The 14,461-nt window shown below is 59.7% G+C and overlaps 1 protein-coding gene across 9 annotated transcripts in view; it reads right to left on the reverse strand.

The window, feature by feature from the left end:
• Positions 1 to 14,461, reverse strand: part of PTK2 (protein tyrosine kinase 2) — a 130,253-nt gene that overhangs the window by 28,935 nt on the left and 86,857 nt on the right. For all 9 annotated transcript variants that reach the window (XM_036031459.1, XM_028533637.2, XM_036031452.1 and 6 more), the window contains 7 exons: positions 13,680 to 13,777; positions 11,064 to 11,148; positions 9,991 to 10,091; positions 8,244 to 8,359; positions 7,143 to 7,243; positions 4,324 to 4,413; positions 1,509 to 1,713 (listed from right to left, as the gene is read on the reverse strand). In XM_036031459.1, the coding sequence (XP_035887352.1) occupies positions 1,509 to 1,713; positions 4,324 to 4,413; positions 7,143 to 7,243; positions 8,244 to 8,359; positions 9,991 to 10,091; positions 11,064 to 11,148; positions 13,680 to 13,777 (796 nt within the window). The remainder of the gene's footprint in view (positions 1 to 1,508; positions 1,714 to 4,323; positions 4,414 to 7,142; positions 7,244 to 8,243; positions 8,360 to 9,990; positions 10,092 to 11,063; positions 11,149 to 13,679; positions 13,778 to 14,461) is intronic.

Raw genomic sequence — 14,461 nt, forward strand, 5'->3', positions numbered from 1 at the left:
GCGTGCTCAGACCCAGTGCTGACCGTGAGAGCGTGGGGCCGAGGGGCAGGGCAGGAGGGAGTGAACCTGGAGCTTGGAGCGGCTGCCTGGAGACACCGAAGGCCCCGGCGCGACAGCCAGGGCGGAGGCGCGCTCCGCACCCTGCAGGGGCCGCCTGCGCAGGAGAGCCGGCAGCGCGGGCCCCGGGCCTCGAGGGCCGCAGGGCCGGGCGGCCTGCCTCACGCCGGGGGCAGGCCTGCGCTTCGTTCTCTGTCGAGGCCACAGAACCGAGCTCAGAAACGGAGGTGCCCAGCCAACGGACGAGCCTCCCAAGTGGACAGACGGGGTGAGTCTCCCATTTCCATCATCGGCGTGACCGCTCCTTCACACAGTCCCCTCTGAGGGGCCCTGTCCAGCGGGCTGGGCTGAGCTGCCCGGGAGGAGGTGAGACTTGGGGAGCGGAGAGCAGGCTCGCGCCCCGGGCATGGGCGGGGCTGCGCGAGCTCGGGTCTCTGGGGCCCGGCAAGGTGGCCGACTGCGTGGGAGAGACCACACTGGGATGAAGACCGACCTCCCGTAATGCCGGGGAAGCCTCCCGCGCGAGAGCGGGCGACGAGGCGCCCCGCAACCCCGCCGCTGGCTGGCCTCCCCTCTGCACGGCGCCATGTTAAAACACCCTGCTTTAATCCCGACTCTCACTCAGCGCAGTGCGACGGCTGTTTACGGAGCACTTGCTGGTGCCTGGCCCTTCGCGCCAGGGCTACCAAGGCGAGGGACCAGGGAGGGGCCGTCACGAGCTCAGGTCTGGCTGGGGCCACAGACAAGCAAGCAGCAACTGTCCGGGGCAGGGCCGGCTCTTGTGAGCACGAGGGAGGGCGCAGAGCACTGGGAAGCCCCGTGCGCGTCCCCCAGGGCACGGAGCTGCCCGGCACGGAGCTGCCCGGCCCGGCGCAGGGGCCCCTCAGTGGCCGCCGCGCAGCAGTGTGGGTGTTGTGCCAGAGCGACAGAGGGCGTGGCTGTCTCCGTGGAGACAGGTACAGTAGGGATGCTTCCTGCAGGAGGTGACATCGACCTGGATTCTAAAGGCGGAACAGGGTTCATCAGGAGCCGCAGGTGGGGGAAAGCCTGTCTGGGAGAGGAGACGGCACGAGGGGAGGGGGTGCTGCACCCGGAGGGTCACAGGCAGCCGGGCGGGGCGGGGCCAAGCGCCAGGGACGGAGGGGCTGCGTGAGACAAGAGGGGACGGGTGCGCGGGGGCTGCACATGGCGGGTCCTGTACCCCGTGCTAAGTCAGTTAGAAGTTAGGGGAGAGAGACTGCACCGTAATTTGAAATTTGCTAAGATTTGAAGATATAATCTACTTAAGACTCCTGCAAGGCGATAAATAAGTGCAGATCAAGTTAAAAACTACGTTTGCCAAGAAACAGGTCAGCCCCAGGCGCACTGACAAAAGGACCTTGGAGGCTGTGACTGCAGGGAGAAGCAGCAGAAGCCTGCCCCAGCCCGGCCCTCTCTCCCCCCACTCCTACCTGAGCTGAGCTTTGAGCTCAGTGAACCGGGGCCGCCTGCTGGGGTCATAGGCCCAGCATTTCGTCATAAGGCTGTAGAGGGTGGGAGGGCAATTTGGAGGCATTGGCAATCTTTCCCCATTCTCAATCCGCCCGATCACATCATTGTTCTTCACTCCTTGAAAAGGCTTCACACCATGCATCAGTATCTCCCACATACATACACCTGCGGAACGGGACGAAAACAAACAGTGAACTCAGCGGGCAGCGCTTCTGCGTCGGCGCGGGGTCTGCCAGCGGGGTCTGGGCGGTCGGCCGAGCCGCGCGGCTCGGGGAGCTCTGGCGAGGACCGCAGTGCTGACGCACTGTCGTGTGAGCGACGAAGCAGTGACACAAAGGAAAAACCGCTCTTTTCTAAGAGGTTTTTCTCTCTAAAAGTCCTGCATTAGAAAGTGTCCCGCCAGCTGCAGGGACACTTCCTGGCAATGAGAACAGTCCGGAAGCAGTGGGGTGAGTCTCAGCCCTGCCCCCACGCCAGCCCAAACCCCCCACGTCAGTCCGGGCACAGCAGCTGGCCTGGGGCCTTGGACAAAAGCCCTGAGCGGAAGCCCTACGCCCTCAGGACATGCGGGGTCCCTGGAAAGCTGTCCCTCTCACGCTGGCCTGCCCGTCCTGGCCGAGGCACTGTCCCCTGGTTCACCCACACTCACCAGTCACTGTGTCAGGGACTTCTCGCCCACAAACTCCACGAGCAACCTCAGGAAGTCTCCTCCACGCTGCCCTTGCAGGCCACACACACTGTCAGTGCCGCCTGCCCCAAAGTGCTTGGACAACCCCCTCAGCACCAGCCATCCAGCAGGGCCCAGCTCTGAGCCTGCGGACTCCTATGGGGTGGCCAGGGAGCCCCAGCAAGGGGGCGGGGGGGGTTCTCTCCTGGCCGCACTGCTGCCCTGGCCCCCCGAGACCCCGACCACACCACAAAGACAACACGGACCTTTGCTCGTGCGGGCCCCTCCGATCCCATGCCCCTCCATTCCTCCTTCACAGACTCTCCTGCTCAGAGGTCACCCTATGGGTTCCTCCGAAACGCTTCCCCCGGTTCCCCCTCGAATCCCGCCTCTGCTCCCTCGAAAGTGTGCGGGCAAGTCTGCCGCCCTCACGCGACGGCTGGGCCTTTCCTTCTGCATCTTCCCTTCCTAACACGCTGTGTCCGCCAGCCTGTCCTCACAGCGGTGCCAACGAGGTCCGGAGGCCACCACAGCCCAGCAGTCTCCCCGGGAAAAGCGCACGGCGGAAACGACGCCCCGGTTCTGCTCCCTGCACCAGAAGCAGCAGCGTCGCCAGGAGCCCCGAGGCCAGAAACCGCCCAGTGAGGCCGAGACACACTGCGGGCACCCTGCTTTGCGCGTGCACGGCCTCCGTGGTCTGCACACCCCACATCCCTTTACCGCGTCCTGTCCCGCCTCGGACGCCAGCGACTGTGACGCCCACCACCACTTCCTGCGACTGACGGAGGGGGCGCCGCTCCGCCCACATCTGCTGGGAGTCCCTCTTACTGAAAAGTCCTTCCAGCTCATCCGCACGAGAAAGGGACAGCACCGGCAACGAAACAAGGCCCTCAGCAAACACGGCCCCGGCCCACCCGGGTGCGCCCTGCCGCCCGCCCGCCAGGTCCCCAGGGCCCCGAGCTGCGGGCACAGGCCCCGCACTCTCTGACGCGGGCGCGTCCTCCAGAGGCTGAGCGATGTGTGCGCCCGGGGCTGCCAGCCGACAGGCGAGGCCTTGCGAGGGGAGCCGCCCCGGGCCGGCTCCACAGCGTCCCGACCGGGTCCGCTGCGGCCCGGCCCGCTGCGGGGCCCCCTCCTGCCCTCGCCCCCGTCGGGGCCCTCGCCGGCCACGTGGCAGGTAACCAGAGAGAAAGAAGTGGGCACGCGGGCGCAGGGGAAGCCCCGCTCCGTCCCAGGGACAGGTGCAGCGCGCACTGCTCCTCGGAGGCGGCTCAGGGGCCGCAGAGGAGAGACATGCGCAGCGCCGCTCACGAGACCTGCGTGGTGCTGCGTGGTTTCCTGCGTGGGCAGGTGCAGCAAACGCAGAGACGGGGTTCTCCCCGCGGGCGCGGGCTCCGCCCCTGCTGCGCAAGGCCTCCAAGGGGAGGGGTGTTTCAGGGCGACCTGGGTCAGACAGAACTCCCACTGGGGCGGGGGGGGGGGGCTCGGAGGAAGAGGCGCTCCCCGTCACCCACGTGGAGAAGGGTGGGGACTTGAACGCCTGGCCCTGGGCTGCAGCAGGCGGTGGGGGCGCGGAGCCCCCCCAACACACACTAGTTGGGAGGGGTCGCAAAGACCACAGCGGGGGGAGGAGGGTGGTGCCATCAAAGAAGAACAGTCACAGAGGATGAACGGCCAAGCTTTGGAGCCTTGAGACAAGCCAGGAAGGAGGTCAGATTCCAGAACGCAGAGCGAAGCCCAGCCTCAGACCCCCGGACAAGAGGGCCCCCGCGGAGCCAGACGGCGGCCACCTGTTCGAAGGCCGCCCGGGACAAGAAGGAGCGGGGTGGCGATGGGGAGAGAAGGGCACAGGGAAGCACGCTCCAGCCCTGGCGAAGGGAAGCGAGAGAAGGGCGGCAGGAGGGGGCGCAGCGGCGGCGGGACGCCGCAGAAACCACACCGGGAAGCCCGTGCGCGTGTTCGTGCCGCTCCGAGACCAGTGCCAGAGACCCAGACGGAGGTCTGGTGACGGGGAGGCCAACCCGGTGCTCTCGGGAGGCGGGCTCAGCTCACCCTGCAGACTGCAGGAAAGGCCACTGGGAAAGCGCGAAACTTTTCAAAATACTCACCAAACATCCACACGTCACTAGCTGAGGTAAAACGTCGAAAATTGATTGACTCTGGAGCCATCCATTTAATAGGCAGTTTTCCTTTGGAAGCTAGAAGATTAATGTTACAAAGTGAATGTTCCTCGTTATCTACTGAAGAATCCAACAGTTACAGCTAGCTGAGATTTTTAGTATCAAAATAAAAAGCTTAAATATGTGACCCTCAGACTTCCATTTCCTTGGGAGAGCTACTTCTCCTTTCACCGATGCTCAAAGGTCCCCAGAAGGGCGAGAGGCCACACTGGGCAGGGACGCAAACCCCCGTGTGCTCTCTGGGGAGCCAGAGGGAGCCTGTTGACTGGAGGCGCTGCTGGCCACACAGCCCCCCGCCGCCCCCAAGGGAGCCCACGCGCCAGGGCACCCCGCTCAGGACCACCGGCCGATCCCCACTCGTGAGGTCACCTCCGACGCCAAGCCCCAGCGCCCAGGGAAACAGCACCTGTGGCGCCCACCCCACACCACGCGTGACCTTGAACCCTGCAGACGACAAAGCCCGGCAGGGTCTGCCTTCAGCCCGGGAGGGCCAGGCTCTTCGGTGCACAGCCCCCACCCGCGCTGCCCCCTGGACGGCCCACCCGACAGTCGGTCTCAGGTGCCCGCTACACTGGGCCCACTCGGATCTGCCCACGGCACTTTGAGCACCCTCAGACAGCTGAGCTCCAGGCCGGCTGACGCCTTCAAAGCGAACCGCCCACACCCGAGCTCGGAGCCGATGAAGCCCTAACCCTCGGCGGACTCTGCCGCCCTGCCCGTGCTTGCACGCAGCCACCCTCGGACACTAAGGGGCGCGCGGCCTCGGCCCCCGACTGCTCGCAGCTCAGCGCTTCACCCGGACTCCGGGCTTGGGCTGGTTAGGGGTTGCACTGCAGGGAAATGTATTTTAAAGCAGTAGGAAGCTGGCCTGCTTGTTTCACAGTGAAATGACTATATAACCGAGATGAATACACAACCAAAGAACTTTCTTTTCACACGGCAAAAAACCGCTGTTAAAATGTCTCAGGCCACAGCACACAGGAAGCACACGGAGAGAGAAGAGCCAGGAGCTGCAGTATGAAATGAGAAAGCCAGACGACTGGGGAAGGAAACCAGCCTTTGCAAAGTGGTCGTAATCATCAGAGCACATGCCAATAGCGTGACGTGGATTTATGATTCAAACCTTGGCTGAAATGCCAGGAACGTGAACATTTATTAAGAAGGAATTTTGTTCAGCCCTGGCTGGTGTGGCTCAGTGGGCTGAGCGCCGGGCCTGAGAACCAAAGGGTAGCCAGTTTCAGTCCCAGCCAGGGCACAGGCCTGGGTTGTGCGCCAGGTCTCCCCAGAGCTGGGGGCATGCAGGAGGCAACAACACATTGGTGTTTCTCTCCCTTCCTTTCTCTCTTAAAATGAATAAATAAAATCTTTTTAAAATGTTGTTCAACAATAATTTGAAGAACCAGTTCAACCTGATTCTAGGTTGCTAAATTAAAGACAAGTCACAGGAGCTGGACTGCAGTCCCCAAACGAGGGAGCGAAGTCCTGGAGCACGGGCGGCAAACCCAAGGCCGAACCCGGCCCTGCACCTGGATTCCACCTGGCCCTGCACCTGGTTTCCACCTGGCCCGGCACCTGGTTTCCGCCTGGTGGCAGCACCGCGCTCCTTGCCCCTGGTTAAGGAGGAGTTACATTTACACAGTCCTGAAATTACACTTGGCCCTTTGAAGGCCACCGCAAGGCTGAGGTGGCCCCCGGTGAACATGAGTTGGACAGCCCTGTCCTAGAGTGAGCCGACTAGCCGGGGGCAGTCAGACCCCGGCCTGAGCGGAGACGCCCACCCCACCGCTATTGGGCTGCACCGACACCCGCCGGCCAAGGCCAACGAAAACCCCGTCGGAGTCTACCGTCCACTACCGGAAACAAGCTGCAGCGAGCATTCCAGTGCAGGTCTTGTGTGACCACAAGTGCGTGTCTCCCAGAGAGCTGCCCAGGGGTGACTGATGGGCTCCATGCAGTGGGCAGGCATGGTTTCTAGGAACCCGCAAACCCTTTCCCGGAGTGGCTGTACCATTTCCCTCTCTCACGGGCAACTCTTGAGTAATCTGGCCTGTGCATCTCAGCCAGCATTCGCTGCGGCTGTGCCTTGTGAGCCCGCCGTTCCGACAGGTGCGCACTGACTCCTCTCCATGGTCTCACTGTGCATTTCCTTCCCTGCCAAACAGTGCACTCACTCGTCACCTGCACGTCCCCTGCACTCAAGTCTCTCCTCACAGCTTTTGCCCGTTTGCTTCTTCGTTTCTTTTTTTTTACCCTTGAGTTTTGAGAGCTCTTTCTATATTCTAGATACATAGAGTTCTTGCTGCATACATATGTGGTTGGCAAATATTTCCTTCCACTTTGTAGCTTGTCTTCTCAGTTTATTAACAGGTCCTTTGCAGCAGAAAGACCTTTAACTCTGATAAGGGGTCCAACCTGTCCATTTTTCCCTTCTTCGTATGTTTTGGTTTCAAGCCTCAGGACTCTTGGCCTAGCCCTCAGCTCCTGTGTTTTTCCCCAGAAGTTGCACATTCTGCAACTGCCTCTGACTCGCCCCAGGTTTGTGGGGTGAGGGTCTGGCTGAGGCCCGAGGGCACCGGCAGACAGCCGGCGCTCCGCACCACACCATGACGACAGGCAGTCCTTCCCTGTGAGCTGACGCCACACCTATCAACAATTAGCCGAGCATGTTTCTTAAAAACACAGCTTCTGAAGAAGTAAAAATCATTAAAGCTCCTGAGCCTAGTTCTTATTTATTGCTCCGACCTCACCTTTGTAGTAAGTGCTGTCTTCCATGTATCGGGACAACCCAAAGTCGCCCAACTTCACGCAGTCATTGGAGGACACCAGGACATTCCGAGCAGCGATGTCTCTGATGAGGAAAAGTTCAGGACAAGTTTCAACACGAGGAAGACAAACCACAAGGCCACCTATATTGTATAAAGACACACCAGCACTTTGAAAGAGACCTTAGGTATTGTACGTGCAGACAGGAGATTAATCATACACTGAGAAAAGGGACACTTTGTTATCGTACTTCAAATAGATTCCTTCTGGCAGATCCTGACTTATTAACACGTTGACCGGTATATTCTGAACGACAACAAGGTCCAGGTCTGGCAGGGTACAGCCTGCTTGAGGGTGCTTGGAAAGGTAATAATATGGGTGTAACGACTTACAGTTTTAACTTGAACATTTCACCTAAAATGTCATACGGTGTGCTCGAGTGTGATACTGTTGTGTTACAGAATGCCATGCTAATGATTCTGTAATAAAAAGGGGGCTTTATTTGTGCCAGACCCCATATACCTTCAACAATGAAAACTGCTCATTACCTTTCGAACAATCCTACTTCCAGCTGCACTGCTGAGTGACCATGACACACAGCCACGGTCTGCCCCTACCACCCTAAGGGACATGGTAAGGCATTATCTCGACACCTGTAGACGCTGCTGAGGATGCGTTTGTTTTAACGCAGGTGACGAAGCTTCAACACTGGGCGGAGCTTTCACTCGCACTCGGCCTGGACCCAGGTTACGGTCAGAAGTTCCAGAGGACACCAGAGCCGTCACTCGGGACACTGGAGTTCCAGCAGGGCCCAGGACCCTGCGCTCACGGCTCGAGCACCCCACGCAGGCCCGGCGCAGTATTTACAGGACGGATGGCTGATCTGAACGTGGCAGGGAGTGTCTCAACCTCCGAGTTGGGGAAGAGCCCTTTACCCGTGGGGGGACGAGCCGCGGCACCTCCCTCAGCTACGACAGACATGGCGCCCACACGACCAAGTCACAAGGCACAAAGGGCCTCTCCTCCCGTCTCTCCCGCCCGTCTCTCCCACCCCCTTCCTTTCCCAGGTCCCGCCCGGACCTCACCTGTGCACAAATCTCTTGCTCTCCAGGTACGCGAGAGCTGTGCTAAGCTGGTAGGCGTACAGGATCAAAGACGCTAGATCCAAGCTGTACTTCCGGACTTGCAGAAAAGACCTCAGCTTTGGAACAGTGACCAGGACACAAGATTAGTGACAGAACAGAAATCCACAGCAAAGAGCTGCAGCCAATAACAAATGCCCACCCCCAGGTGCATTTTTATGAGGGTGGCTTCACGTCTCCCCAAATGAGAGGGAACAAATGAAACACACCAGCTCAGAAACCATGGCTAACCACTCTTTCTGTGAGATGCTGTTGTCAAGCTGGAATCTTCATGACTAGACAACTTTCTGAAAAAATCAGAAAGATGCTTGCAGGGAATGGATAAAAGCAAGTATAAAATATTGCTAAATAATAATAGTTGGAAAACAAAAAAATCTAGTTACCACTCAAAGAAGCCCAATACACAAACATGACATGCTCAACCCACTCCAAACCTCACCGTATCCCGGGCAGGTCTGAGGATAAGGTGATAAGGAGGGAGGGGAGGCAAGGAGGAGCCCCCGTTGGAGTTCTGGGTGCAGAAAGGTAAGCAGGTCACATGTTGGGCATTTCTCCCTCTGGGGTTCCCAGGACCCCCTGCCCCTACCATGATTAACTCAGATAAGCATGAACACAGCAGAGACAGGCAGAGGAATGGGGCACTCCAGCTCTACAAGTGCAATATGTAAAGAAGAAACCTTTAGCAATAGTTTTTAATCCCAAAGAATCAGCAAAGTCTTCAGAAGCAAAAGCAGAAAAATGCTGTGCCAAAACAGGAGCGCGCCCCCTTTGTCTGGAAAGGCCGAGCAGAGGAGGCGAGACGGTGCAGAGGCCGTGAAGGCCCCACCGGCAGGAGAGCGGCCGGCCTCTCCCGGGGGGGGGGGGGGGGGGGGGGGGGCGGCGGGGGGGGGGGGTGCTGCCACGGAGAGGAGGGGAGACCAGACTACGCTTTGGAGCCTGGTCGCCGGCTGCGTCCAGCAACGCTCGTCAGAAGCAAAACCGAGCTCGGCCTCCTTTAAAGCTGAGGGGCGTGTGTAACGCGTTTGCAGGTGCGTCCCAAGGTCCAGCACCGGACAGTTCAGTGCGGGCACCTGAGAAACCCGCCTGGTCTGCGGGTGAGGGGCAGGGCGCCGCCTGAGGGTCCGAGTCAGCGGGCCCGGGGGGGGGGGGGGGGGGCACAGGAACGGGCATTTTGCGCCAGTTTCCAGCTGACGGCGACACCGTGGTTACAGAGTTCCCTTGCCTGGAGAAAGTCAAGTAGGGAGAGCTGCTCGCACCCTGTGGCTCACACTTTAAAAAGAAACCGACTACTGTCATTTGGTCCAAAAGACTCTGCAAAGCAAATTCTCAAAAAGAGTAAGGAACCGTCTACAATGACCAAAATTCAGCACTAATGTATCACCGTGTCTTTCCTCCTCAAGTCACCGGGCTGCTTCCCCGGCCAACAGCACCAGAGGCAGGGACACCCACTGGGCACCTGCTGCCCCCAGTCCTGGCAAAACTGTGCGTCAGGGAAGACGCTACCACCGCAACGGCACTAGGGGGCGCCCGGGGGATTTGACAGCGAAGACACTGCTCCCGTGCTCTCTGAACCCAGGCCACAGGGACACGCCACACGCTCCCCCTTCTTAAACCAAGGGCATCGCACGACCAGCGTGGACTGAGGGAGCACCGAGCTGAGCCGGCACAGGGCGGGCCCGGGCTGCGGTACCTCTCCGAGCGTGCACAGCTCCATGATGATCCAGACGGGGTTCTCCGTGATGACGCCGATCAGCTTCACAATGTGAGGGTGGTCGAACTGCCGCATCGTCACTAGGGGAGAAGAGCGTCCGCGCTTACTCTCTCGGCGGGGCCTTCTGCAACAATGGCAGGCGCACCCCACGTTTTCTGGGCCCAGACACCTGACTGCATTTGCGCTGTGCTTGAGTCAGAGATGCAGGAGCAGGACGAAGGACACTCAGACATAGCTGACGAAGGTACTCAGTAATGCACTGGGCTGTCCGGGGTCAGCACTCCCAGAAATGGAGAACAGAAGGCGGGCGGGCGGGCGGGCGGTGTGCGTGGAACGAGGGGCGCGGAAGCCCCTCTGCACACCGACGTCTACCGAGGGCCCTCTGTGAGCAAAACAGACAGGGCACCTGTCCCCCACGCAGTGTGCAGTTGAGGCCGGGGGGCAGGCAGGGAAGCACCCACGGTGAGGCAAGGCCTGTTTCGTCACGGACACTTAGGAAGGAGAGAACACGGCCCTGAGACGATGTGTCCAGGTGCAAAGGGACAAGCCAGGAGGAAGGAGGAAGGACCCCAGCGTGGGGGTGGGTGGGAAGGAGCTGGACGGGCACCAACGGACAAGCCGGGACGCTGCCTCCCCCAGAGTCTGTGTTCTACAGAGTGGCTCTCCCAGACAGCTGCGTCACGGGGGGCGGGGACGCCACGGCAGGACTGGGGACGGTCTGTCCCGCTTACCTCCCCACCCCAGGGCTCCCAGCATGTGAGGGAGGGCCATTTCTGTGGCCGCCCAACTCCAGGGCCAACGTGTTAACGGCACAAGGCACCAAAGGACAAAGGGACAGGAGGTCAGCCTATCTTCACATCCCAGACATCACGTCTCACCCAGGAAAATCTGCAGAGAGGGCCCCTTCAGTACCGATGTCAATGTGAAAAGCAAGACAATAAACACATAAATGGAGCCGTCTTGTAAAAATCAAAACAGTATTTTTCATCTTCAGAGACAGTTTGGACTTTACAAAGTCAAACAGACTTCCACAGAAACTTCTAGAAACTTACAGGCTTCTTGAAGGAACTTCTCTCTCACGCTGTCCGAAGTGCAGTTTTTACATGTTTTAATGGCAACCGCCAAAGCCGGGTTCTCCTGTTGGGAGAGCACAGAGTCACACACGTGTCCCGAGGCTCCCGGCAAGCCCCGGGCACACTCAGGCCGGGCTGTCTGCTCCGCAGCTCCGTGGATGCCGGGCCAGACAGCGCCGGACAGAGCCAGACAGCGCCAGACAGCGCCGGGGCTGTAAAACTTCAGGGTAGGGGGGGCACTTAAAACACGAGGTCTGTCCAGAAGGTATCCAGCCACACACTGTGAAAAAAAGAGACATCTATCAAAGAAGGTGCAAGATACAAGAAACACTGAGCACAGACAATGACGCCTTGGTCCCCTCCAAAGTAGGCATCTTGGGACCTTGCACAGTTCTCCTAATCGCCATCAGCTGCCCCGTTGTATTTTTCTGAATCTCATCAACAGTCTCAAACCTCTCCCCTTTCAAAGGTGATTTCAGTTTTGGGGAAAGCCGGAAGTCGCAGGGCGCCACATCCGGCTCACAGGTAGAGGTGTGAATCGGGTCACTAGCGACTGCAGCTCGATGTTCCCTCTGCTCTGGGTGCAGAAGCCGCGGGACGAATTGTGCCGCCCCGTGTTTCATGACAAGGTCCTTGTCAAAGTCTCGGGCACAGTCGTGTCTGGAGTCCCCAGACTGGCTTCCAGTCCTCACACTGTCAGTCTCCGATCTTTGTCGACTGCAGCCCGCACACGTTCAACACGCTCAGGCGCCCTGCTTGCCACAGACCTTCCAGAGCGTGGACCACGTTCCACAGGTTCTCGACCGTCTTTGAGGCATTCGTGCCGCACTTGTATTTGCGCTGCACTCACTGAATTGTCTTCTGCCCCTGAAAGCCTTCTGAATCACCAGAGTAGTTTCAGGGGAGGAATGTTCAAGCTTAACGCAAAATTTGATCCAGACTTGTTGCTCTACTTTGCAGGTAAGTCAGCAGAGGCTGGACAATGAAGTGACTTGCCCAGAGTCACCTGCTGGTGAGCGGCAGGCCCCTGTGACAGGCACACACCGCCAGAGCGCCTGTAGGCAGGGTGCCATGGGGCCAGGCGGCTGGGAGGGGCTGCAGCTGGGTTCCACCGCAACCTCAGCCCCCAGCGGGCGCGGGGCTCTGAAAGGGGGCCCAGGTGAGTCTCTCGAGGGACGCCTGAACATGCCAAGCTTTCCCGGGCAAGTCCCACTATGGACCATGGACAGCTGTGCACCTGAACTCCCACCTTAGGTGGCAGAGGGGACACGGAAGGACAAGCTCTCCATCTGTCCCTCTGTGTCACACGCCCCAGGGCTCCATCCCGGGGTCACCTCCGCTCACGTCACCTCCTGCAGTGCCAACAGCCTCGAGTCCCATCTCCATTCTGACTTCCAGACTCCCCCTCTGGCCCCCACTTCTCCTCTCAGTCTGCACTCGCACGCCCAGCCTGCCTATGCCCTGTCTTGACCAGGACGTAGCAGAGGCATTTTACACTTGACGTGATCACGACAAGCCCCTGATGGCCCACCGTGAGAACTAATGCCGTGTGTGAGCTTGCCCGGGTCACAGGCTGTTTCTCTTCCCCTCCCTTCCCCTCCCCGCCCCCCAAGATGAATAAAAGCGGTTAAAGGAGAAAGACAATACATCTCTGGCGTCTGCCTGCCCAGGTGAAGACCTCGCTCGGGCTCTGCACTAGCAGCGGCCGGCAGGCGTTGCGAGGGCTCCAACGACGCAGGCCTGGCCACCCCAGCCCTGGGCCCGAGCCCCAGAGAGCTGCGGGCGGGGAAGCCGAACCTGCGCATGGACGTCCACGGCAGCACGGTCGGGGACAGCGCCCAAGTGGCGGTGACCGCGGGACCGCTGACCGGTATGCCCACGTACGACCGTCACTGGCTGGCGAAGAGCAGTGAAGCTCCCTGCCTGGCCCCACATGGGCGGAGCCTCACGCTCCCCGAAAGAGACTGCCGCCACAGGCCACGCCTGCTGTGATCCCACTGTAGGGGCTGCCCAGAGCGGGCCCGTCCACAGGAGCAGGGAGCCCAGGAGTGGTTGCCAAGGGCCAGGGTCCCCATGGGGTGCGCGCTGCGCTGGGACGGGCCGCGGGGACCGCCACACAAGCCCGCGAGCACGCGGCAGCCGCACATGAGCCGCACACGCGGCGGTCGCGTGGTGCTGCGCCAGGCGCGTCTCAGCACAGCCAACAGTCGGCGAGTCCCGGAGAAGTGCACTCGTCTCTCTGGAGGGCGACTGGGGGGAACTGGCGCCCTTTCCTCGGAGACGCAGGCCGGTGCGAGCGCTGGCTGCCTGCTGCCCCTCTGGCCGTCCGGCGGGCAGCGCTGCCCGACGGGACAATCCCCAGCGGGGTCTGCTCCCGAGGACAGGGGCCGGCAGGTCAAAGCGAGTACAAGGCAGACCCTGCCCTCCAGGAGCTACTCTGCCATTTCTTCACTGTGGAATGTGTTAGGTAAGTTAGCACACGAGATGAGCTTAAAAGAGCCACCTGCAAACCCCTGGAAGGACGAAGGACTCGGCAGAGAGAAGCAAGAGGCAACCTGGCCGTCGACAGCCAGCCGGCGCCGACCTGGGACTCACCGGGCCCACGTACACGCCTTGGTGCACGTCTCCAAACTGGCCTTCCCCGATACAGCGCCCGAGCTCGATGCGCTCCCTCTGGATCTCGTAGTCCCTGGCTGCAAGACAGGGTCCGCACGTCAGGAGACCCCGGGCGGCACTCCGGGTGCCAGCAGGGCACGCGGGGCGTCTCACCACGGCAACGAACCCCCACGAGTGGACACTCCATCAGCGGCACACCCGCCTACGGGCGACTTAAGCACCGTGGAATCCTCGCGGACAGCGCTCCACAGGGCGCTTCCCCCGCGGGGGCCGCCCGACCCGAGTCGGTTACGGGTCCGTCCTTCTTACCCGCTTCACAGTCTGATTTGGTTTACATCTATCTACATGCGGTAGTTGTCCAAATAATTTCTCTAAGTGCTAAACTTTATGCTTAATTAATAAGTGATATTAGTTGATATATTAATGTATAAAGGCTAAAAAGTTATTTAAAGCAGTTATTTTAGAAATAACTAAAGTTTACAAATGCAGAGGAAACAAAAAATTGGGTCATGAGTAACCGCATGTTTTAAAAGTTTAGGAGTGTTCCACTCTATTATAACCCCCTGTAGACATCATTCACTGAGCTAAAAGAGTTTAAAGAGGTAGCTTCCAGAAATTAATTTCAAAGTCAGACAATCTGGAACCAGGCTGTACACGTCACATGAATTACGAGCACTGTGTATTTTGCAGCATGTGCCTGGAATTTGTGTACTAGATTGTAGGCGTCCACAGACCAATCATTCATAGGCTGGTGAGGCGCA

This window comes from Phyllostomus discolor, chromosome 7 (genome assembly GCF_004126475.2).
Source record: "Phyllostomus discolor isolate MPI-MPIP mPhyDis1 chromosome 7, mPhyDis1.pri.v3, whole genome shotgun sequence".
Taxonomy (NCBI): Eukaryota; Metazoa; Chordata; class Mammalia; order Chiroptera; family Phyllostomidae; genus Phyllostomus; species Phyllostomus discolor.